At 52.5% G+C, this 24,233-nt stretch overlaps 2 protein-coding genes across 9 annotated transcripts in view; both read left to right on the top strand.

The window, feature by feature from the left end:
* The window catches only part of SS18L1 (SS18L1 subunit of BAF chromatin remodeling complex), a 29,676-nt gene extending 21,470 nt beyond the window's left edge, over window positions 1-8,206 (top strand). The window contains exons 9-11 of one of the 4 annotated variants that reach the window (XM_081832488.1): window positions 2,432-2,551; window positions 4,826-4,988; window positions 5,418-8,206. In XM_081832488.1, the coding sequence (XP_081688614.1) occupies window positions 2,432-2,551; window positions 4,826-4,988; window positions 5,418-6,159 (1,025 nt within the window). In that variant the 3' untranslated portion in view covers window positions 6,160-8,206. Of the gene's footprint in view, window positions 1-2,322; window positions 2,552-4,825; window positions 4,989-5,417 lie in introns of all 4 variants that reach the window. The other 3 variants (XM_081832491.1, XM_081832490.1, XM_081832489.1) reach the window with 3 other exon arrangements.
* A 575-nt stretch (window positions 8,207-8,781) lies between these two features.
* MTG2 (mitochondrial ribosome associated GTPase 2) lies at window positions 8,782-22,857 on the top strand. 5 transcript variants are annotated; one of them, XM_081832487.1, is made up of 7 exons: window positions 8,782-8,852; window positions 16,936-17,115; window positions 18,617-18,764; window positions 19,371-19,486; window positions 20,028-20,246; window positions 20,491-20,629; window positions 21,321-22,857. In XM_081832487.1, exons 2-7 carry the CDS (start codon window positions 16,942-16,944, stop codon window positions 21,692-21,694), a joined length of 1,170 nt encoding a protein of 389 aa, XP_081688613.1. In that variant the 5' UTR covers window positions 8,782-8,852; window positions 16,936-16,941; the 3' UTR covers window positions 21,695-22,857. The 5 variants fall into 5 exon arrangements, with proteins under 5 accessions (XP_081688613.1, XP_081688612.1, XP_030896389.2 ...); XM_081832486.1 differs by lacking the exon at window positions 8,782-8,852 and adding an exon at window positions 14,912-15,341 and having other exon boundaries at window positions 16,645-17,115; XM_031040529.2 differs by lacking the exon at window positions 8,782-8,852 and adding an exon at window positions 14,912-16,784.
* The last annotated feature ends 1,376 nt before the right edge of the window (window positions 22,858-24,233 follow it).

Here is a 24,233-nt window from a genome sequence, read left to right as displayed (position 1 = left end):
GGTCTGCGATGGATCCCCCACAGAGAAGGGGGTTGCCATTTGTGGACCGGCCATTTGTCTGCTGTGGGGTGTTGCAGGCGAGTGAAGGCCCCTGGTCCCCCCCACACCCCTCCTGCTGGAGAACTGGGTCTCTCACAGATTGAGGACTGAACCTGTTACAAATTAAAGGCAATACAGTTGGCAAAGTTGAGGAACAAAGTCCTCTTCAAAAGAAAATGAAACTAGACTTAAATTAGTCTTTTTGTAAAGGTGTTTTGAAAACCGTGAGTGGAACTTAATACCCACACTGCATCTAAACGGCAGCTCTTGAGACCTGCATCAAGAAGACTTTGTAGAGGGCGCCTGGGTGGCTCAGTCGGTTAAGCGACTGCCTTCGGCTCAGGTCATGATCCCAGGGTCCTGGGATCGAGTCCCGCGTCGGGCTCCCTGCTCCTTGGGAGCCTGCTTCTCCCTCTGCCTCTCTCTCTGTCTCTCATGAATAAATAAATAAAATCTTTAAAAAAAAAAAAAAGAAGAAGACTTTGTAGGAAGACTTGAGAATGGTTGTTGGTACTCTGCCGTAACACTCAGCGATGGCGTGGCGACGCCCTCACTGCACTCCTCAACCATGTTTCTTACTGTAAGCTTTCTTCCAGAATGAGGCTTTGGGCATGGATGCTGGCTGGCTAGATTTTTGAAAATAAGAATTAAGGCATTTTGGGGGCACCTGGGTGGCTCAGTCGGTTAAGCGACTGCCTTCGGCTCAGGTCATGATCCTGGCGTCCCGGGATCGAGTCCCGCATCGGGCTCCCTGCTCAGCGAGGAGTCTGCTTCTCCCTCTGACCCTCTTCCCTCTCGTGCTGTCTCTCATTCTCTCTCTCTCAAATAAATAAATAAAATCTTTAAAAAAAAAAAAAAAAAGAATTAAGGCATTTTGGGAACGCCTCACCGGCTCAGTCGGTGGAACGTGTGGCTCTTGACCTCAGGGCCGTGACTTCGAGTCCCATGTTGGCTGTAGAAATTACTTAAATAAGTAAACTTTTAAAATGTATACGGGTAAATATATGCCTTTAAAAAAAAAAAATCCTTTGTGGCACCAGTTTCCTAAAGTCAAAGGAAAAGCCCAGTACAGGTCTGAGCTGAACCTTGTACCTGGCATACACGTTTGCCACTAAAATGAGTGTGTCCTGAAACTTCCCGGAGTCCTTCCGAGCTGTGTGGACACATGAGCTTAGAGTAAGTGGTCTCTGAGGAGTGTCCTGGTAGCTGCCGCTCACCTCAGCGTGTCCATCAGCCACGGGACTGGAACGTCCCTCAGTTTCCCTTCTGGAGGGTTGCCGGCCTCCGGGTTTGAGTGCTGGCCCCTGGGCAGCCAGGCGGTGCGCCTCAGTCCCCCATCTGTACAATGGGTGCGCAGTAGTGATTATCTCACGGTGGTAAGGGAAGTACACGGGGTACTTGTCACCTGCTTGGGACACACGGTGGCCTGCAGTCACGTTCCAGAACTGCAGCTAAGGTTTTCCTTACTAGTGAGACAGTATTTCTCACCAGTTTACCTACTAACCTGTTGACGGAATAAATCTGCAGGAGTAAACACCAAGAGGGGTGTGCGTATAGAACATACTGGGGGTCACTGATCTGTACTGATTCTCAATCCAGGACTCTAAGGGTGTCTCCCGTTTCCTCTCCCACACTGCACGGTGCCCTTTAGCTTCATTTTCAGTGTTGTGTTTTTAGCTGTCTACAGGCTCTGTTACTGTGTTCTTTTCGCAAGCGAAACCATTGTTGATCAGAGGCTGAAACATGCTTCCTTCAGAGTCGCTGCCTTGGGCCTGCTTCACGGCCGTCCTGGGACCTAGGCTGTGTGGCGAGAGGTGCCGCAGACGGCACTGAGTGCAGCAGAAATCACTCTTTAAGTTCTGGAGGCCAGAGGTCTGAGCTCCAAGCGTCAGCAGGGTTGGTCCTTCTGGGGGCTCAGCTGGACGGTCTGCCCCAGACCCCTCTCCCAGCTTCTGGTAGCTCCAGCGGTCCTGGTGTCCTTGGCTCGTAGGCACGTTACTTCACTCTCCGCTTTGGTTGTCATGTGGCTTTCTCCGTGTGTCTGTGTCCAAATGTCCCTCTTCTGATAAGAAGGCTCATTCTAGTCCAGTACAACGTGCTCTGAACCATTTGCATCTGCAAAGACCCTATTCCAAATAAGACCATGTGCACAAGTACATGAGGTGTGGACTTCAGCGTACCTTTCTGGGGGGCACAGTTCAACCCAAAACCCTTGTATTAGCCTTAAATTGTATTAACTGTTTCATTTTGGCTTATCTTCATATTCGAATTGTTGCGGAAAAGAGACGATCCCGAAGCAATTGAGCTGGTCCAGGGGTTTTCCAAGGGGTCCGCGTCGTGAGGAGCTGTCTCCGTCTCCAGAGACGCACCGTGTGTCTCCTTCCCTCCACAGGAAACTCGCAGTACAGCCAGCAGCAGGCGGGGTACCAGCAGGGCACAGCCCAGCAGCAGGCGGGGTACCAGCAGCAGTACCCCAACCAGCAGAGCTACCCCGGGCAGCAGCAAGGCTACGGTAAGGGGGAGGCGCCTTCCCTCACGGGGCCCCACACACGGTCACGCTGCCGTTCGTGCCGAGGGCGCTTAGTACACTTAATTTTCCAGCAGAGCTGTGTGGACAGCACCTCGTCCCACCACAGTGCCATCGTCCCAGTTCAGAGACTAACAGCGGCACGCTGCTGTGGGCTGAACTCACAGTTCACTCAGATCTCACTCATGTGCCCGCAGTGTCCTTTTCTGTCCCAGGACCCACCTAGGATCCCCCATGACATTTAGTTCCACATCTCCTTAGGCTCCCCTGGGCTGGGACCGCATCTGGGAAATCCTTGTCCTTCTGGACTTTGGCGGTCATCAGCAACACTGGGCAGGTGCTTTGTAGGACACCCTCAGGGCGGGCTTGTCTGAGGTTTTTCTCAGGATGAGACTGGGCTGTGGGCTTTGGGAAGACCACGTGGGGGGCCTGTTTTTCTCATCCCACATCAACATGACTTGCCCCTGATATTGACCCTGACTGGTCCCCCCACCATCAAGTTATCCCTTCTTCCTCTCCCTTTCCTAATCTTTGGAAACCAGCCACTGAGTCCAGCCCACATTCAAGCAGGAATTGTCTACATAGACTGTTTGGAATTCTCTGTAAGGCAGAGTAATTAATTAGTGATAAGTTATTAATCATTTATTAATATGTATTTATAGATCTTAATTTTACACATTGGGTTATATTCCAGACTTCTCTGTTTGGTTCACGTTGTCCAGCTTTGCCTCTTGGGAGCTGGAGCTCTTCCAGGCCCTTTGACATGCTCCCATCCTTTTGTTTTTGAGCATTTCCTTATTCTCTGGGACGATGATGCTCTCCGAGCTCTAGCCCTAGAAGCAGCAGGTCTCACAGGACCTCTGGGTTCTCCGGCGGGAGAACTGCGTTAGGGACCAAGAGCCGGGTGCAGGTGGGCATTTTCTGAGCCACTCCCACACGGTCACCTGAGACAGTCCATGTATGGGTTAGTCTGGCAGCAGCTTCCAGAAGGGCTGGCCCACTCACCGGCTTTTGTTCACCCCACGAGGATTCCCTAAAGTGCGAAGGAGCCAGCAGGCCTTCACAGACTCTGCCGTGGAGCCCGCCAACAAGCATTGTTCTCCAGGCCCATCGGACAGAGAAGTGGACAGAGGGAGCTTTTTGGGCTACAGCAAGCAACAAGGGGAGAGCCCCGTCCACTGGAGATTAGCAGAGTGCAGGCTCAGGATAGTAGCCCGCACATCTGCCCAGTCCTCTGTGGGCCTCGTCCCCCTAGGCAGGTCCACCTGAAACAGTGCAGCCCCGGCCCCTGGCCTGTGGGTCATGTCTGCTGAGAGCCCAGACCGCATGAGGCTCTGCCCGAGTCCTAACCTGCTCCTGAGATGCACGTGGACTGCACTCCCCAGAACCCAAGGTGCCCCGGGGCGGGGGTGGGGGGAGTTGCTTCTAGATGCTGCTGTCACAGGAGGACAGCTGCCTAAGGTTGCCACCACGTGATGGCCTGGCAAACGATTAGCATTCAGAATACACAGTAGAAGCCGTCCTTATGACCTGAATGAGTATGGGATTAGTTCGTCAAAGGAGTGAGTTCCGGGAGTGTTCATAGAACATCCATGTGTCTGTACCTGAAACATCTTAGTTTAATGTAAATATAAACCTCCATTCACTCACCCATGCAGAGCTGGGCCCCGTTCTTCCATAAGCCACATGCCCCTCTGCGGGAGCTTGTCGGGGGCGGCGGGGCTCTGCCTTCGCACCTCAGGACCGCCTGGGAGGCTTTTGAAAAAATAAGATGGCAGGCTGGGCCCCCGCAAGACACGTGAGGTTTCTTGCTGAGCTCACTGGGGACGGTGGTACGTAGGAGGAAGGAAAGCCACAGTTTAAGATTCTTGTTCAACCCGTTGCAACCAGGACTCATTAAATAGCATTGTTTGAAAAATTATTTGGCCTTTATCAGTTCTTTCCAAGGCGTGAATCACCTTAGTTCCCACAGGAATGCCCACCGCCTCTCTCCCGCACGCGAGCAGCAGCTGCTGTGATGCTTAAGTCGCGGGTTTGCAGCGACCACGGTGGCAGACACGCCGCTGGCAGGAAGCCGGCGCAGGTGCGCTGGAGACCGGCCCGGGCCACACAGGACCCGCGGGCAGCTTTGGCCACGCGCTCGCTATGCTTGCGCGGCGTGGGTCGCAGGTTGAGGAGGACCGGGGAGGGTGCTTCAGGCGCTCCCGGAGGGCCGGGGGATGCCGTGGTGGTTCTCACGGTGCTGGTGTGTGTCCTCAGGGCCTGCCCAGGGAGCCGCCTCGCAGTACTCCGGCTACCAGCAAGGACAAGGCCAGCAGTACGGAAGCTACAGAGCGTCTCAGACAGGCCCGTCGGCCCAGCAGCAGCGGCCTTACGGCTATGAGCAGGCAAGACCCAGCGTGTCTGTGGAGACAGGACCAAGGTTTCTCTCGGGGTCACTCGGAGTAATGCGTGAACGAATGGGCTGCTAGGCTCCCTTCCAGAATGTTAATTCTCTGAGCCCGTGAGGCTTTTAGAAATTACCTCTACACATTTGCTCACCTGGGTCAGACATGGCTGGCTGAGTGGCTCTGGCCTCAGGGTCCCAGCCCAAGTTTGTGTCCAGCCCTGCTGCTGACCCCTTGGGGGCCCTTACTGGGAGGAGCTGGTGAGGGGCCTCGCTGACCTTCTGATGTCAGTCATTAGCCACAGGCTTGGACGGATGGCCTTCAGAAACCCAGGGGAGAGAGCTGTTTGCTTGCTTGCTTTTCATACCTCCTTCCATCCCTAATCCTGGGTTTGGGGGGAGGGGCCCGTCTTACACTTTTACTCGTGACTGTGGAAGCGTAACCTGTGTTTTGGTCTCTTGCAGGGCCAGTATGGAAATTACCAGCAGTAAGGAAGAAGCGGCTCTTGTTAGAGCCTTGCGGTGGCATGTCCCTCCATGGCTGGTCGGGCTGGTGGCAGTTCTGATGAACTCCGACCTCTTGGTTGCCCTTCGGCCCCACACAGCGTCTGCATGTGAAGCGTGCACATTTCATGCTGGGTATGATGCCAAGCATGCTGGCGAGAGACAGCGCTTTGATGGTGTGACGTATCTGGTGCTGTGTGTAGGATTGTATGTCCATGCAGTGGGGAGGTTGTCTCTTTTTTGTCCCCCCTCCTTGATGTTTCTAGCTAGTGTTAGGGGTCCTCTTGTCATCAGAGTATTCTGTGCCCAGGAATGGGACACAGCTACAAGATGCCATAGTCCGTGTGTTCACATAAATGGGCCTCAGGTCCGACTCTCCTCACACACTTGTCGAAATGTGGGTTGTAAACTTGTCTTTCACTGGCTACACCGCAGCTGGACACACACCACAGCCCCTGGATGGCCGCCTCTTCCTGTGCCTCCATGGGGGGAAGGCATCTTCTATGTCTTGGGTCAGTGTCTGTTACACAATGAAAGGGATAAATATGCTTCATGCGGAGAGGCTGTGAACAGTCTTTCCCAGAGCTCACACATTACCTGTGTCTCTCGCCAATTGTGTTTATCCAAAATGTCCTATGTGTTTGTACTAAAAAGTACAGAGGGATCAATGATTATATTCCAAATAAACGTACAATTAGCCTAACCCAGGGAAGGAAAGAGGGTAGTTTCTGAAGGAAAGAGAGGGCTCTCTGAAATGGCTGGCATTGGCCCTTGTTTATCTGATGGTCACTTATGGGATTTAGATATTTGATATGCCCAATTCTAAATTGATAACTTAAAATATTTATACCAAATTTTCCAAACAGTTGGCAAGTTGTTTGTTTTATATTATTTCTTCCAGGACTTACTTGTTCAGATCTCCAAGCAAGCGTTCCTTTTCTTTTAGAGATATCTGAAATTCAGATCTTATTTTTAAAAAGAATCCCACAAATTTTACTGTGTTCTTCCTAATGAAAAGGAAAGGTTTTATATGGGAAAATTTGAGTAAATTTTACATTCCTAGGACATTAAATCCCATTTAAATTCTACACAAACATTAAAGACAGCTCACTTGGAAAAGTATAGTCAAAAGAAAAACTCTATATTTCACTAATTAGTAATACAGATATTCTGTCAACTTTTACCTGGACAGTAATACCCACATGAATACTTTAAAAACATCTTTGGATAAATGCTGACATACTTCTAAGAACAACCAAGAAAATAAATAAAAAATCCAATTCTTGATATATCAGGTCTACTGAAAATGATTTTTTAAATTGATAAGTTTCAGAAATGTTTTAAAAGTCTAAAGTAGTTCTTTATCCAGAGCTGTTGAATGGTTTACAGTTTATGAGGTGTTTTATGTTGTTTTTGTTTTGTTTTGTTTTTTTGCTTGAATGAATCCTGACAGTCCACACTGGGAAATATGGGGGCAATTACTGTTCCCATTTTACCGATGAAGAACCAAGGCGCAGATTAAAGATTGCCCCAGACGAGTGCCAGTTCTATTCTAGGATATTTTCCCCTCTTCTGTGGGGACAGAATCATGCAAGCACTGGGATAGGAGTGTTTATCTTAGAGGCATATGGGTTTTAAAAACTCTTGACACTGGTAAGGGCTTAAAAATACATATCTATATTAAATTTTGAAATGAGAGTTCTTAATTGCTAAATGACACAGACATTAGCAATTTCATTTAGGGAGGTGTCTCCCTCGCTTCTGTTCTTTCTTGGCAGTTTTCATAGAGCTAATTTGCAAACTCATCCGGGGACTAAAATTCCCCATTGAAAATGTTAAACATTTTAGATAACTGTGAAAGTCGTTTTATTTTTATTCCTTACCAATCTGCGAATATGCCTTTTGTGTGTGTGTGTGTGATTTTTTTAAGTGCTGTATTAATACTTTTTGAAAGAAAAGGACACTTGAACTTATCCCAAAACTTCAATCTGAAATGTCTTACATTAAGAATTTCTTGAATGTTGTGTATATATTTTAAAAAGCACTTTGTGAAATAGTTTGTACATTTATTTCCTAATTTATACATGATTTTTGGTATTAATATATTTAATGATTAATAACAGAATGTTTATTTAATGTGCTGTCCATTTTTATGTAATATTGTGGGGGAAAAGTGATGCCAGCAGTTCTTTTTCATTAAAGATATTATATCTTCTCTTCTGTAATATGTTTGCAAAAGCTTAGGCTAAAGTGAGTTGTTTGTGCAGTGTGTTCGATGGTGCTTTGTTTTTTATGACTGCTTCCACAGAAGGCCAGTGGACCTGGACGTTGGCGCTCATTCTTCCTGAGATGTCCCTGACCCCCAGCAGGTTGTGGATTTGAGACATGCCCATGGTGTCCAGAAGTGCTCACAAACTCACAGCGGCTGCAAGGCCTTGCCCTGGTGCGTGGTGGGCTGGGACCCAGGCTGCTGGAAGGCCCCCAGTGCTCGCCGCCCCCCGGTCCTGCCGACGTTGTGCGAGCAGGCGCTCCGAGGGCAGCGCTGCTGCTGCCGTTCCCCTTTAGATTTGTGGAGCTCTTCCTTCATTTCTATTAATTGAACAGGTCAGATTCATCTCATTTGTGAGCACAGTACATTTTCTGGAAAACATCCTATCAGTTCATTTTTTTCCAGTCAGAGTTTGGCGCCCATAAATTGCTTATGATTTGGTGTAATGTACGAATAAACTGGTTCTTCAAAACCACTCTAACTAGGGAGTTTCTGTGCTTTGTGTTCAGACCAGTGGACCAGCGCCTGATCATGGAGGGGGCAGTGGGCATCCATCTGATGGGGGAGGCGGGTGCTGACCGGGCGCAGCCAGTGCCTGAAGGGGGATGTCCGTGTCTGTCTGACAGGGGAGGCCAGTGTCTGATGGGGGCAGTGGGTGTCTCACAGGGGAGGCCAGTGTCTGAAGGGGGATGTCCGTGTCTGTCTGACTGGGACGACAGGTGTCTGACGGGAGGCAAGTGCCTGTCTGGCGGAGCAGCAGTTTCCTGATAGGGACAGCCAGTGTCTGACGGGGGAGGTGGGTGTCTGTCTGAGGGCGGCAGCAGGTATCTGATAGCGGAGGTGGGTATGTGTCTGACGATGGTGGTGACTGTCTGACAGGGACAGCTGGTGTCTGACGGGGGAGGCAGGTGTCTGTCCGACCGGGGGCGGGCGGGGCGGGGGGGGGGGAAACCAGTGCCTCCAAACCGGCACCTCCTCACAGGGGGAGTCAGTTACCCGGGCTGGGCCCAGTTGCGTGGGCGGGGCTTGGCCGCGTCTTCCGCTCACGCGCTCTGGGCAGGCCCTCCGCAGGCGCGGCTGTGCCGGCGGCGGGCCCGGCCCCGGAAGTGACGTATCCTTCCGAATTGGTGAGTGCGGGCGTGGGCGCCGCGGCTTGGGCGTGCGGGAGGGTCTCGGGCCCGCTGAGGAGGAGGCTAGGGGCGCGGCCCTGTGAGCGCAGCGGGTGGGCTCGGCGCGGGCGAGCCGGGTCCTCGCGGCGCCGCGCAGGTGCGCCTGGGGCTCCGGCGCAGGTGGCGGGGCAGCGGCGTGGAGCCTCGCGCGCCCTGTGTAGGCTCCGGCGCGCACGTCCTGAGGGGCCCTTCGGTGCACGGAGAGAAAGTCTTGTTTCCGGCGGCGACGCGCGGGCGAGGCGGGCGTGCTCCCGGCCGGCTCCTTCCTGCGCGCGCGGCGGACGCGGGGGGACGCGGCCCGGGGCCCCTGACGGTCGCTGCGGCCTGTCCTGCGGCCGCGTCTCGGGGGGCGCTTTCTGCGGCGCGGAAGGCCGGCTCTGCAGGTGCAGGCGCGCCGCGGGCAGGTCTGTTGGAGCGGAGTGCGGCGTTCCTCCCGACCCTCCGAGCCCCGGGTGCGACCCCGCCGGACAGGCCCGCGGGCGCCGCGGTCTGACCCGAGTCGTCGGCCCCAGCGCTCCAAAGTGGGGGTTCAGAAAAAAGGGAAGGGTCAGGAGTGAGACGGCACCGTCCCACGACGAAGGCACTGCTTAGGAGGGAAAATGCAGGCCAGCAACAGACTCGGTGCTTTCACCTGGAGCTGGTGATGGTGGAGTTGCTCGCGCCCCTGCGGAGGGGAGGGTGGGGTCCGAGCGGTTCCTCCCCTGCAGGGACCTCAGAGCGGCCCTCCGGCTCCTGCCTCAGGGTTGGCCAGAGGGTGGTTCTCCAGGGCAGGCTCTTGCACCCCGGCAGGGTGGAAGGCGCTCTGCAAAAGCAAACACGCATACCCGCGCCCGGGTTGTTGTAAGGAATAAATTTTAGGATTTCTGTAGAAGGTGTAGAAGAGGTTCCTGGCAAATAGTAACTTCTGTGGACCAGGATGGAGCTTAACACTTTATAGAACAAAGAAATATTGTCTAAAGTGGAGCCCTTGCCCTGTGCTGAGTGCCTTTCCAGCATTTTTATTTTATTTTATTTTTATTTATTATTATTATTTATTTACTTTTAAGTAGGTTTACACACCCAGCGTGGAGCCCATTGCGGGGCTTGAACTCACAACCCTGAGATCAAGACTTGAGCTGAGATCAAGAATCGGATGCTTAACCAACTGAGCCACCCAGGTGCCCCCTTTCCAGCATTTTTTAAAGCCCCATCCTGTAATTGTGAAGTCCGCTTGACCCTGGACCCTGGGCTTTCACAACACTCTCTGGCCTTTGTATCTGCTGAACGGGCCCAGTAGACGGATGCTCCCAGGAAGAATTTGAGCTCACTTTTCTGAGTTTACGGTATAGACCAGCGCTGTCCAATAGGACTTTCTGCAGTAGTGGCAATGTCATGTCCAGTATGGGGCCCACTGGCCGCATGTGACTGTGAGCACTTGAAACCGGGCTTGTGTAACTGAGGGACAGGATTTTTACATTTTCAAATTTTTAATGAATTTAAACTTAACCACATGTGAGGGGCTGCCTCACAGGGCAGAGCAGGTATGGCATTAGAAGGAAAACAGACCAAACAGTGTGAATCAAAGTCAAGCTTGTTTACTTGGCAGCGGGGAGGGCCCTGTCACTCCGCCCTGCCTTTAGCCGGCTTTTCCACACACACAGAAGGGTGGGAAGAAGGAAGCACTCCCAGTTGGCAGGATTCAGAGCTTTGGTCTCTAGCTGGTTCTACCGGGGTGACCTGTGCGATAGACCGTCCTCCAGTTTCGCGTCACTTGTGCCCTGTGCCTGGTGTCCACGTGGTTGGGTGGGCAGTGTGGCTCTGCAGCGGGCTGAGCCGTGGGTGTGTTGGTAGCAATGATGGCTGAGTTTACTTGTTTCACACTCCACTCCTGCTGCCTCCCGTCTGATAGCTCAGGCCTCGGGTGAGTCACTTCACCGCCTCACCTGCAGAGTGGGAGAAATATAAGTACTTCCTTTACACAGTTGTTATGAGGACCTGAGGTAACCCCTAAAAAATACTCAGGTCAGCAGCATTTTGCAGGTAATGAGGCAGAGGTCTTGAATGTTTATTAAAATTATTTCTAGGTAGCTTTTGTATACGATGCTCCTGACTGTAAACAAGATTGTTTTCTTAATTTCATTTTCTAGTTGTTTGCTGGGAGAGCATAAGAATGCAAGTGATTTTCGTGTATTAACCTTGTAACCTGCAACCTTGGTTAATCCATTTATTAATTTCTGTGGAAACAATCCTATCTTCTGCCTACTCCCCCCCTTTTTTTTCAATTCTTACTGCAGTGTTTACAAGACCAGGTTGCATAGAAGTGGGGAGCATAGCGATCCTTTCTCCATCTCAGGGTAACAGTTCAGTCTCCAGGCAGTGTCGGCCTTCTGTGGATGCCCTGTATCTTTGGAGATGTGCCCGCCCGTTCCTCGTCTGCTGCAGCATCTCATTTTCCTGATAGTGAATGGCTGTTGGCACTTGTCAGACGTGCATGATTGCCCATGGGAGGTGGGGTCGGACCTGCGAGAAAGCCTGTCTTCCAAGAGTCTTCTCCTTGGCCCTGGCATGGCATGGGCTCAGCTGGACACTGTTTTGTGAAGAACTCTTTGCATCTGTATACATCAGGGATATTGGACTGTGATTTTCTTGGTCAGCAATAACAGGTTTTGGTTTGGGATCTCATGAGCCTTATACAGTGAGTTGGGTAGTAACCTCACTTCGTTTTCTGAAGAAGTTTCTGTAAGATTGTTGCTGTCTTTTCCTTCATTGCTCTTTAGAATCTACAGGGGAAATAGTGTGAGTCCAGAATCTTCTTTTGGGGAATATGCTCTCATAAGTTTCACTTTTGGGGTGCCTGGGTGGCTCAGTCGTTAAGCGTCTGCCTTCGGTTCAGGTCATGATCCCAGGGTCCTGGGATCGAGCCCCGCATCGGGCTCCCTGCTCGGCGGGAAGCCTGCTTCTCCCTCTCCCACTCCCCCTGCTTGTGTTCCCTCTCTTGCTGTCTCTTTCTCTGTCAAATAAATTAAAAAAAAAAGTTTCACTTTTTTAGTAGATACAGTGCTATTTAGACTTTCTTTTTGTGTTTATTTGGTAAGTTGTGTTTTTCAAGAAATTTGTCCATTTCTGGGGCGCCTGGGTGGCTCAGTTGGTTAAGCGACTGCCTTCGACTCAGGTCATGATCCTGGAGTCCCTGGATCGAGTCCCGCATCGGGCTCCCTGCTCAGCAGGGAGTCTGCTTCTCCCTCTGGCCCTTCCCCCTCTCATGCTCTATCTCATTCTCTCTCTCAAATAAATAATAAAAAAAAAATCTAAATAAATAAATAAATAAATAAGAAATTTGTCCATTTCACATAAGTTGTTGAATTTGTTGGCAAAACATTTTTCATGGCGTTCTCTTACCCATTTCACATCTGTACGGTTTGTTCTGAAAACCCGTTTTAAATTCGTGACATTGGTGATGTGTGTTCACTATTTTCTTGATCAGTCTGACTCAAGGTTTGTCCGCTCTGTGTATCTTTCCAATGGGTCTTTTCCATCTCTGTTAGCTCTGGGTCCTGTTTATTTTTGCTCTATATTATTTCCTTCCTTCCGCTTTGCTCTTCGTTTCCTGGTTTCCTGATCTCAGCTCCCTGAGTTTAGGTCTTCCTTCTTTGCTGGTGTGAGCCCTCAGAGCTCCGAGCGTCCCAGGAGCTGTGGTCCTTGTGCTCTCCTTGCTGTGCCATTCAAGATATTCTCTAGTTTCTTGTTTGATGTCAGATTATTCAGAACAGTGTTGTTTAATTTCCATGTAATTGGGGTTTCCTTAGGTTCTTGATCCTTACCGACTGCAGTCCTGTTGTAGTTAGAGGACACACACTGTGATAACCATCCTCACACCTGGCAATGACTCGTATTTTACACGAATGGGTTCTGTGAATGTCAGGTCCAGACTGTGGGTATGATTGTTCAGACTTTCTGCATTTTTACTGCTTTCAGTTGTTTGCTTGCTTGGTTTTCAGCTACTTTTTTATCACTTCCTGAGAGAGTGGCACTGAAATCCCTCCTGTCCTTGTGGAATGGTCTGTTTCTCCCATTAATTCTGTCACATTTTGCTTGATGTACTTTGAAGTGCCCGCCGTGCGCGTCTGTAGCTGCTCAGTCTTCCTGATGAGCTGCCGTTGTGTCGCTCTCACGTGTCTTCCCTCGCCTGGTTCGCTTAGGGTACGCTGCCGTACTGTTCATGTTCTGTTTGTCCCGTCCTTCCAGATCGCTGGCATGGTTTCCAAGCATCCCCCGTGCCCTGCTCGCTGGCTCTCTGGCTGTCTCTACTGCGTGCCAGTGGCTGCTCTGGAGCTTACAGCGCGCCCGCCCCGCAGCCTGTCCTCACGCGCTGAGCTGAGACCGTGCCACACCACGGGCCACTGGCCCCCACGCCGTCCCTTTAATCTCCTCCTGATCTTACATGTTCACGTGGAGGACCTCTGCCTGCGTTGAAGACCCACCGGGCAATATTATAAATCAGTCTTTCTGCTATAATCTTACATAATTTAACTCTTGGGGCACCTGGGTGGCTCAGTTGGTTAAGCGTCCCAACTCCTGATTTCGGCTCAGGTGCTGATCTCAGGGTCATGGGATTGGGCATCAGGCTCTGCACTCAGAGGGGAGTCTGCTTGAAATTCTCTCTCTCCGTCAGCCCCTCCCCCCGTGCGTGCTCACTCTCTTAAATAATTAAATATTTTAAAAAAATAAGCTCTTGCCAAAAAGCAGGTAGTCCTGTGCATTTACCAGTTCTGTTGCTGTCCTCCATTGCTAAAGATCTGGGTTTCCCTCTGGTGCCATTTTTCTTCACCTGAAGAACTTTCTCGAGCATTTTTTTTTTTTTTAAAGATTTTATTTATTTATTTGACAGAGAGAGACACAGCGAGAGCGGGAACACAAGCGGGGGAGTGGGAGAGGGAGAAGCAGGCTTCCCGCCAAGCAGGGAGCCCGATGCGGGGCTCGATCCCAGGACCCCGGGATCATGACCTGAGCCGAAGGCAGACACCTAACGACTGAGCCACCCAGGCGCCCCTCTCGAGCATTTCTTGTAGAGCCAGTAGATTGGTGAGCTTGTCATGTTTCACCTCCCTTCCTGAAGGGTATTCTCCCTGGGTGTGTGATGCTGGGTGCAGGGCTCTTTCAGGAGATTAAAGACAGCATTCCAGGATGGCTTAATGCAATGTGGGATCCTGGATCTGGCTCTGGAAAAGAGAAAGAGATGTTAGTGGGGAGACTGATGAAATTCAAACGCCATCTGGAGTTTAATGAAAGTATCAAAGCTGGTTTTTTAGTTTTGACAAACGTACCCAGGTCATGTAAGATGCTGATATTAGGGGAAACTGGATAAGAGGTATATGGGAATATCTTTCACTTTTTTTGTAAATCTAAAGTCATTACCAAATAGAGGCGCCTGGGTGGCTCAGTTGGGTTAGCATCCGACTCTTGGTTTTGGCTCAGGTCATGACCTTGGGGTCTTGAGATCAAGTCCTGCGTCAGGCTCCACGCTGGACATGGCACCTGCTTGGGATTCTCTCCCTCTGCCCCACCCTTGCACGCATGCACATGCTTGCACCCTCTGTCTCTCACTCACTCACTCTCTCTCAAAAATAAAAAAATAATTCCCAAATAAAAGTTTACTTTAAAACAATACGTTTACAGAAAGGTAACAGGAGGGTTTTCCCACGGAGGGGCAGCCAGCATGGCGGTGGGAGGAGAGCACCTGTGTGGAGGAAGGTTTGGCTACTGTGGGGACTGAGCCAATAAACAAACATGTTGAAGATGTTGGAAGCCAGGATTCTGGCAGTCAGAATGGGGTTGTTAAGACAGAGAAAATTAGGGGCGCCTGGGTGGCTCAGTCGTTAGGCGTCTGCCTTCGGCTCAGGTCATAATCCCAGGGTCCTGGGATCGAGCCTCGCATCGGGCTCCCTGCTCTGCAGGAAGCCTGCTTCTCCCTCTTCTACTCCCCCTGCTTGTGTTCCCTCTCTCGCTGTGTCTCTCTCTGTCAAATAAATCAATAAAAATCTTTAAAAAAAAAAAAAAAGACAGAGAAAATTAGCATGAATCCTGTGGTGTGGAATTGGGCACATAGGTATGAACTCATGGTTTTCGACAGATGCTGCTCTCTAGCTGTGGGTGGATGGGCGTAGCAGTGACTGTGGGGGTGAATATTGTGTGTGGGTGTGTGTACCTTTGTCTGCTCTCCAGGTCCCCGCTGAGCCTGCGAGCAGCGACACCCCAAGAGGCCGGAGCATGCCCAGCACATAGAGGGGCTTCTGAATCCCATTCTCCACCCAAAGCAACTAGGGCTTCTTGAGTAAAGGCTGATCTCAGGGTCACCTGGGGAGAGTACAAAGTGAGCCCAGAACATTTTGTGTCACAAAGCAGGGAAATGCTCTGAGATTGATGGGCTGCCGTTGGCCAAACTGGAGACCACTTGAACATCAAAAATAAGTAACAGAGTGGGGCTCACTGAATAAAGTAAGAACCACAAGCCCATGGGAATGAATAAACGGGAAGCTTAGGGGGAAGGGGGAAACCAGCAGGGACCCCCGAGGGCTGGAGCTCAGAGCATCAGGAAGGGACCAAGGAAACCCAGCCTCTGCGGGGCTGTGGGACATTCTTGTCACGAGGGGAGGGGACATCAGTCAAATGGGGACACAGATGTGCTACAAGACGCCTGGCCTGTGGCCTTGCATGTGTCACGGGCACGAGAGCCAAGGAAAGGCTGAAGAATCTTCCAGGCTAAGGAGGCTGAAGAACCACGCGGAGGGGCTGTGAGCATGGCTGGCGGCCTGCTTGCAGAGGTCGCCCGGCTGCTCCATAGGGGACACCCTTGGGCGTGGGGAGCACACGTGGGGTGTTCTGGGGTGGGGCGCGGGGAGTCAGGTTGGCAGCTTCCCCGCAGGTGATTCGGGAAGAAAAGAGTCCTTCACCCCGTACTCCCGCTTTTCCATAACTGTGGCTGTTTCCAAATGAGAAGGGCAACTTTTTAGTACCTTGCTAAGAGAAAAATTCCCACCAAGGATGTGTTTCCCTTCCAGGCGGGGCACAGGATGTGGAGCAGAAACACACATGATGGGCTTCTAAGGAAAAAGCAAATTCTGTTTTTTCTCCTGCTGTGTTACACACATGGTGGCTTTATAATGATATTTTAAACATTACATATACATTTATATTCCTACCTGCATATACATTTCATACTTAGAAATGGGAGGAAAGCCTACCTGGTTTCCTTTTATGGGGCACACGTGTGCCCACACAGGGGCATCTGAGAGTGGGTGGGTATGAGGCGCTCACAGCAAAGGGAGAAGGGGCTGCCACCCCCCTGGAGGGCCAGGTCCCAGACTGCCTCCCGTCTGCCCTTGGCGCCTGCAGGATGTGTAGCTGTTACGGGCTGTTGAATGAACAGGTGACGGTGTGAGCAACTCCTAGTTAAGGAGAAGTAGCTCACATTCAGTCAGCACGCACACGGGCAGCCTGTTCATGGGGATTAACTGGCCCTGTCCTCCCAGCCCTGTCCCTTTGACGGCCACACAGAGTGGGGCCGCACATGGAAGGGTGCCCCCTGGCTCACACTGGGGACGAGGGGCAAAGGGGGCATAACCACCACACTCCATTCTCAGTATTCTCACCGCCTTCCAGTTAGACTAGTTTTAAATGGCACAAACTAACCCATTAACATTTGAGTAACTGGGTGTTTTAAGAAATTTTTATTGGAGGCTCAGATTTTCTTGTTAATGTTTTCATCGATCAGATATTTGAAAAGCCACAGAAGAGCATATCCAGTGATAGAGGAATTTAACGGTTTTAAGTTCTCTTTACACACATCTTGCGCCCAAGTGACACAGAGGCCGATGAGGGCAGGTGAGCCTTGCTGGCTCGGAGCTGAAAGTGGTGAGTGCCGGAAGGAAGTCCTGGCCATCGGTCCGTTTGTAGGTTTCACAGCCACACCTAGACAGTGCTGTGCACGGGCCCTGTCCTTCAGTTTCTGTTTGACTGCAGGTTTAAACCAAGTGTCTGATTTTGCCAATTTGATTTTTGTTAGGGAGCCATGGTGCCTTCAAGGCTTCTCTCAGTAGGACCGCGGATGGTGCTGGGGGTCGTGGGGCGCCGGACTCGGGTCCGCCTGTGGCCCGCTCCTCCCAGGCTGCTCTCAGCCAGCTGTGCGGACCGCGCCAAGCACCAGGAACCCCCCAGGAAGGAATTGCTCTCCGAGAAAAAACTGGTGAGGTTTCTGACCTTGAAGGACACCTGCCCGCATTCCCCCCTCAGAAGGCACAGGGCATTGTTTTGAACAGCATCCTGTTCATTCATTCTGTGTGTGATGGAAGGAATGGAATGGGATGAGGGCCTGTGTGCGCCGAGCCCCCAACGCTCGTGAACCCTGCAAAGACCAGGGAGGGCACCGGGGGCTCCAGAGACACCAGCCATGTTCCTTCCCTTCAGCTGGGACGGGCGCATGCACGCTTCTTTATCACTTGCCCACGTGTCTGACGTGGGTGCCAGGTACATTCTTAAGTATGTATGAATATTTCTTAATTTAAAACATCTGGGGAGGGGAGGGCTAGGCCTTTAGTTTCATAGTTCTTTAAGCCTTACCCTGTTTTTGTTCTGTTTATCAAAACCTTGTATTGAAAACATGAATGATCTTTTATTAAATTCAAGAAAATAAGTGTATATGACCCACTTCACTTTCTCCTAAATGGGGGGGAGGGGTGTCCAGCTAAGCATTATCAGGGCAAACAATGTCTCCCTGTGGGCACCTCACTGCTCACAGTGGCGGTTTTTGCTGGCCACGTGGCTTAACGTTCCATGGGGGTCTTGTCTCTCCCCCAGACAGTAGAAATTCAATCCAAGTTTTCCTCCCCTAGAATGCTCACCAGTTGTGCTTTTTTCCTCATTAGGTTGATGTCGATGAGGTTGGCATGTAGCAAAATTAGACATTGAGTTTTTGAAATAGTAATTCATGGTTTTTCCATGTGGTGGTGCCAGAGAATCTTAAAGTACTTGTGTATTTAAAAAAAAAAAAAAAATCTGCTTATGGAGTAATGGATAGAAATGCAGACGCGCTGGGTCCTGGCAGAGGGGCTGTTCGTGCCCACGCATGCAGCAGGCGGGTGGGCTCCTCGCTAGCGGTCGCATCCCGGCCCCTGAAACCCCAGCGCCTTAGAGAGCTGACCTTGTAGGATGAGCTCAGTTTATTAAATGTGAACCTAGTTAGTCAGTCCTCATTCTGTAGCTACCGTATGCCTCCCTGAGGGGCCCAGAGAGAAACTTCCTCTGAGACCAGGGGTCTGTCTGCATTGCTGTGGTGAACACGGCCCTCTTCGGTCACTTCCTGAGTCAGAAGCCTCATAGCCCACTGAGGACTCCCATTCATTATTGTGTCTTTCCAGGAGCAAAGACCTGGTGTTTCAGTAACGTGTTTCTATTTGAGAAAAGATGGAAAGATGCTTTATTTAAGGAGCGTTTACTGAACAGCTCCTGTTTTCTTTAGGTTGCCTTTCTTATCCAAGCGTGTGTTCCACACTGACCACTTTTCACTTCCAGGTTGTTGACTGACGTTTGCCTACAAATATTAGTGACTTGTGGGTACTCTTTCTTACAGCTGTAGGTGAGATTAGCAATTTAATATCACTAGATACAAAAGGTACATTTCACATGGCTGCTTGGTCCCTGAAAGGACTGCAGGTGGGTAATGACCGGGCTCGCTGTGCTCTCTGCAGAAGAGACATTTTGTGGACCATCGCCGAGTGCTCGTCCGCGGGGGCCGTGGAGGCGACGGGGTGAGCTGCTTCCACAGTGAGCCCCGGAAGGAGTTCGGAGGCCCAGACGGTGGTGACGGAGGCACCGGTGGCCACGTCGTCCTGAGAGGCATGTGTTGCAAGGGGCAGCTGGGGGAGGAGCGCTTGTCTGCTCGCCTTTGGGGCGGGACTTTCCCTCTTCTCATCCTCATGGGAATTTGAATTCAAAAACCGATGGATGGACATCATTTTTATTAAATTATACGGATGTTCACATTTAAATAACGCCCCTAAACCAACTTCATTGGTGGGTTTTGTTAAATTTCAGGAACACAAAGCTCGTTTACGCCCAGGGACTCTAGCGTTCTAGGCCGGTGTGCAAAGGGCAGGGTCCGTGTTACTCTCCCCATGCACCCTGGGAGGCTGTTGATCACATTGAACACTTGGGGTGCGAGTGCTAGGTAAACCGGCAAACGTAGTCAACAGTCACAACACGATAAAGTAGAACTGTTGTTACATTGGTGATGGCATTGTGGGTTTGACTTTTTCAGAAATTGTATTTTCTTAAAGAAAATGAGAACTTCGCTTTCTAAAAAATCACATTGCCAGTTGGGTCACTTGTGCCATGACTTCACGCCACGTTTCCCTGTGCGTTCCCCATGTCCTTAAACGGACAGCGCACAGACAGTTCTGCTTTTCACCCAAGGAGGGTGAAGGTCCTTGCTCTAACTCGCAGCTGACCAGCAAGTCAAGTCGCTGTCCTCGGTGCTGTCGCAGTACCAGGGTTCCCACGGAGAGGCCGGCGGCAGGAAGAACTGCTCCGGGCGCGGTGGCGCCCTCCTCTACATCCGGGTGAGCTGACGGCTGCAGAGCCCACCCCTGCCTGCTTCGCGGGGGGGGGGGGGGGGCCCGGCTTGGCCACACATCCGCCCTCCGTGAAGCAAAGCCCCGGGGTGACACTTGGTGCTCATTTTATCCTGCGTACGTGTATGACCTGTTCAAAAATCATGAAATAATTGTATTTAAAAAGTGGGACCCCAGGGGCCCACTGTTCCTCTGTCCTAGCCCTCCCAGGGCATCTCTGGGAGTGGAGACTCTACTCCTCTCAGACTATCCCAAGTGTTTTCCAAATGCTTTCATCCACCCTAATGTTTGAGAAACACTATTTGGAAAAGCCATTTATGCAGTTTGCAGGGAGTGTCACAGCCCCATAAAGTCCTTCTGAAGGCCAGGACCTTTTTCCTGGTGCTTCGTAGCTCTACGAAGGGGGAGCCTGGTGGTGCCCCCTCCCCTCTGCTCCGTGCCCTTCCAAATGCGGATATAAGCTCTGGGTCCACTCCACTCCACTCCACTCCACGTGTCTGCTCTGCTGTAAGCCCTTTATTATTTTCAGGTTCCCGTGGGCACATTAGTGAAGGAGGGAAGGGAAGTCGTGGCTGACCTATCGTGCCCGGGCAGTGAGTACATCGCTGCTCTGGGCGGGGCAGGAGGAAAAGGTAACCGCTTTTTCCTGGCCAATGATAACCGTGCACCCGTGACTTGCACCCCCGGACAGCCCGGTCAGGAACGCATCCTCTTCCTGGAGCTCAAGACGGTGGCCCACGCTGGGATGGTGGGTATCATCTGGCGGGGGGAGGAAGGAGGTGGCATTTTTAGGGCAGAGCTATAGAAAATCCGGCCCTGATGCCGAAGTGTGCCTCCAGCCTGGATGTGAGCCACAGCTTGGCGGCCCCGTTCCTCCCAGGGAGGCCCCTGTGTGTGCACTTAGGAGCCCGCGCTCTCATGCGTCCCTGCTCCCTGACCTCGGCCAGGCCCAGGCGCTCCGAGGTGGCAAGGTGTGTTTACCTTTCCTCCAGGTTGGGTTCCCCAATGCAGGGAAGTCCTCGCTTCTCCGGGCCATTTCGAACGCGAGACCTGCTGTGGCTTCCTACCCGTTCACCACCTTAAAGCCCCACGTGGGGATTGTTCACTGTGAGGACCACCAGCAAATAGCAGGTAGAACTTGCATGATTCTCTCCAAAGTTGGCCTGAGATGGCGTCAGAATAGGAATTATGTAACTGTTGAAGAGCTTCCCACCCAAGATGGAGCGTTGTAGTTCTGTATGAAAATTAGGTTCTAGACTCGCTTCCCACCCCATCCCCAGGCCTCTCTTGGCTGGGTTCAGGAACCGATGTGTCAGTTTCAAACCAGAGGAGGTCCTGCCTCCTCTGGTCTTCTCCCGCTCCCGGCCTCCGTCCTGGAGATGACATGTGACTTGAAAAGCTTCCCTGTACCATTTTGAGAGAAGAAAACTTTTTCCCAGAAGATAATGTACCCATTAAAAATAGTAAGCCTGCTGCTGATGCTACTCTCATAGCGCTTTATATTTGCAAAGTACTCTGTAATAATTTCCATCAGTAATCCAGTTCTTAAGTTTACAGGAAACCACTTTCCCCTTTCCTGAACCATTTTTAAAGCCAGAGGCCAGCCTGTGTTAAATATTCCTTATTAGGCCGGCCGGCCAGCAAGCCTGTCACCCACATTCTTCAGAGCCTCTGCCAAGCTGAGGGCAGAAGTGCCTGGGCTGGCGGGTGGCCTGACGGCGTCCCTTTCAAGGTGCTCCTTGCGAGCCTCGAAGCTCGGCACTCGGGGCCCACAGGGAGCCAGGCCTGCCCTCCCAGCCCCTCCGCTCTGTCTCCCCTGCAGTGGCCGACATCCCAGGCATCATCCGGGGTGCGCACCAGAACCGGGGCCTGGGGAGCACCTTCCTCAGGCACATCGAACGCTGCCGTTTCCTCTTGTTCGTCGTGGATCTTTCGGAGCCGGAACCGTGGACTCAGGTGGAGGACCTGAAGTTCGAGCTGGAGAAGTACGAAGCCGGCCTGTCCGAGCGACCCCATTTGGTCGTGGCGAATAAGATCGACCTCCCTCAGGCCAGAGCCGCTCTGCCCCAGCTGCGGGCCCACCTGGGCCGGAGCGTCGTCGCCCTGTCGGCCACAACCCGGGAGAACTTGGAGGAGCTGCTGCTGCGCCTGCAGGAGCTCCACGGCCAGCACGTGGCCCCTGAGCTCAGGTGGTAGCGGCCAGGCTGCCCCCCGAGGATGACCGACTCGGAACGTCACCGGCTCTGGGCGGAGATGAGAAAGTAGCCTGAAAGAATTGGCGGTGTTGCTGCTTTGCCTTCTGCCGTCCCTGGAGCTCACCCCCCAGCACCCGGGCCAGGACCTCGGGCCAGGACCTTGGACGTGCGTGCCTCTTGGCGGTCTGCTCCCCAGGGCCTCCCGCACCCGCGAGTGTACTAACAGGCTGAGCTGGGCTCCCCACCCTTCATTAGCGCTCCTGATGGGCAAGGACCCCACAGCCATCAGATGCGGCTGAGCCACCCGACTTGGGTGAGCCAAATCCGAACCTGCACATGGGACCCCAAGCAGGAGGCATAGACTCAGGATCCCTGACACTGTCACCTCCAGAGCTAGCCATGGTCCCGTCCTACGGAGGGGACATGAGGGTGTGGGGACAGGTAGCGTTCACAGCCACAAGGCTCTTCTCAAATGCCCCCGTCGGAGAAATGCAGTAGGGGCGACGCCTCCCCTGTTGTTTGCTTCACGACTGAATGCACCCAATATCCGACCCGGGGCCGCGCACTTTCTGACTCCCAGCAGCTGCAGCTTATTAACTGAGGGCACAGACTTGTGCCCCCACATAAAGTCTGAGGCTTCGGACATGTCCCCAGGGGCCCTTAAGGGATGAAGTGGTTGGGGACCAGGGGTGATCAGGGGAAGGGGCCCTGGGCCCTTTGTGGATTCGCCCTGGGGCCCTAGCCGCTGGCTGCCGGGGTGCTGGGGGCTGGGCCTGCCTCAGACAATAAGCTTGAGCCTGAGCTTTCAGGAGCAATTCTGTTTTGATCTACCGTCAAATCTGCAACTAGAACAAGAGTCCTTTGCCTGAAGCTTTATTTTAATGTCTTATAATTTCCAAGGTCCTTGTGTTTTGGAAACCAGAGATGGGTTTTGCAATCTCTTTGCTCTCTCTGGGGCCACCACAAAGGATTCCATAGAACCGTGTTAATTATTGTGGCCTTTCATCTCCGGCTGGGCCCGCGCCAGTGGCTGGTGCTGCGTGCAGGGGCGACACCGGGGGCCTCCCTGCGTCTGTCCTGCATTCGCCTGTGCCCCCGGCAGCCTCAGGACCTGACCCAGCAGAGGCGCTGGTAAATATTTCTGGAATGAACAAAGGAGCAGTGTCTGATGTGTACACGTTAAGTTTCTTTCAGTAAAAAGTGCGTGGTTGGCGGGAAGACTGAGCGGCGGAGGCCCAGGTGCTGCCCCTCCTCCCATCCCAGCCCCATCAGGGCCACTGCTTCCAGCCGTGTCCCCAGGTGCCACCCGGGCCTCCACGCTGTTCAGCCCTTCATGCATCAGTTTGGGGCACCACCTGTTGACACCACCCCGTGGATCAGGGACTCCGCTCTCTCGCCACCACGCCGGTCATCAGGGACCCACACGTCAGGCTGGCAGAGCAGGTGTCCAGCCCCTCGCCTTTCTTGGAGCTGACCTCTACCCTGGTCTACTTGCCTCGTTTTCTCTCCACCCCTGGATATTTGTTTCTGTCCCAACGTCTGTCCCTCCCTATCGGTTCCATCTTGCAGACACTCCAGCTCTGGTGGGCATTTCCTCCCCTGTGCCCTCCAGTCTCCCATGCCCACGTGGCCCGTGCAGGCTTCCCCCCAGTGTCTCCCCCTTGCTTTACCTCCCTGTCAAGGCGGCTGTCACCTGGTTCCTCATGGCCTTTCTGGAAGCAGGTCTGAGGATGGGGGCCTGAGCTGCAGGATGGAGCATTTCCCACATTCCCCCATTTTTAGCCCTAAGGCCTGGCACCCCCATTTCCAGAGCTCCTGCATCCACTTGCTCCAGAGAACAAGCCTCCAGGCTCCTGCACAGCTCCTGAGGGTGCAGGGGGTGCCTGGGGGGCCTTTACCAGCCCTGCCCTCAGCCCTGTCCCCACCCCACCCTAGAGATTGGCCCTGCCCTGCTGGCCTCCCTTTGTCTTTGTAGAGGCTCAGCCCCTCCTTGTGCCTTTCCTAGCGTGCTGGTAGGGCTCCTGGTAGGAGCAGATGGACACCCCTGTTTCCCGGTGCAGTCAAGCCCTGGGAAAACGGGCGCGCCGCCCACCCTGAGCTGGAAACCGAATGCGGAAAGCACGTGTCAATACGGCAGCAAGCAGAAGGCCAGACGACACGGTTATGTGACTGCGGAGGACCCCAGCACCTGGAAGCAGTGGCCCTGATGGGGCTGGGATGGGAGGAGGGGCAGCACCTGGGCCTCTGCCGCTCAGTCTTCCCGCCAACCACGCACTTCTTACTGAAAGAAACTTAACGTGTACACATCAGACACTGCTCCTTTGTTCATTCCAGAAATATTTACCAGCGCCTCTGCTGCCCGGCCTGCCATGTCTTGTGAGAGTTGGGGTCCGTCCCTGCCGTCAGCCTGGGCTGACCTGCAGAATGTGGGGACTGGGCCCCCTCGACCCCACCAGTGCCCTGCATGTGACCAAGCCCCAGCTGGCGTGCTGGCGGGCAACGGGCGCCACTGAGGCAAAAACAAGCCACCCACAGCGCCT

The sequence above is a fragment of the Leptonychotes weddellii genome, chromosome 10 (genome assembly GCF_054177405.1).
Source record: "Leptonychotes weddellii isolate Sample4059 chromosome 10, ASM5417740v2, whole genome shotgun sequence".
NCBI lineage: Eukaryota > Metazoa > Chordata > Mammalia > Carnivora > Phocidae > Leptonychotes > Leptonychotes weddellii.
This window is presented reverse-complemented; position numbering and strand designations above follow the sequence as displayed.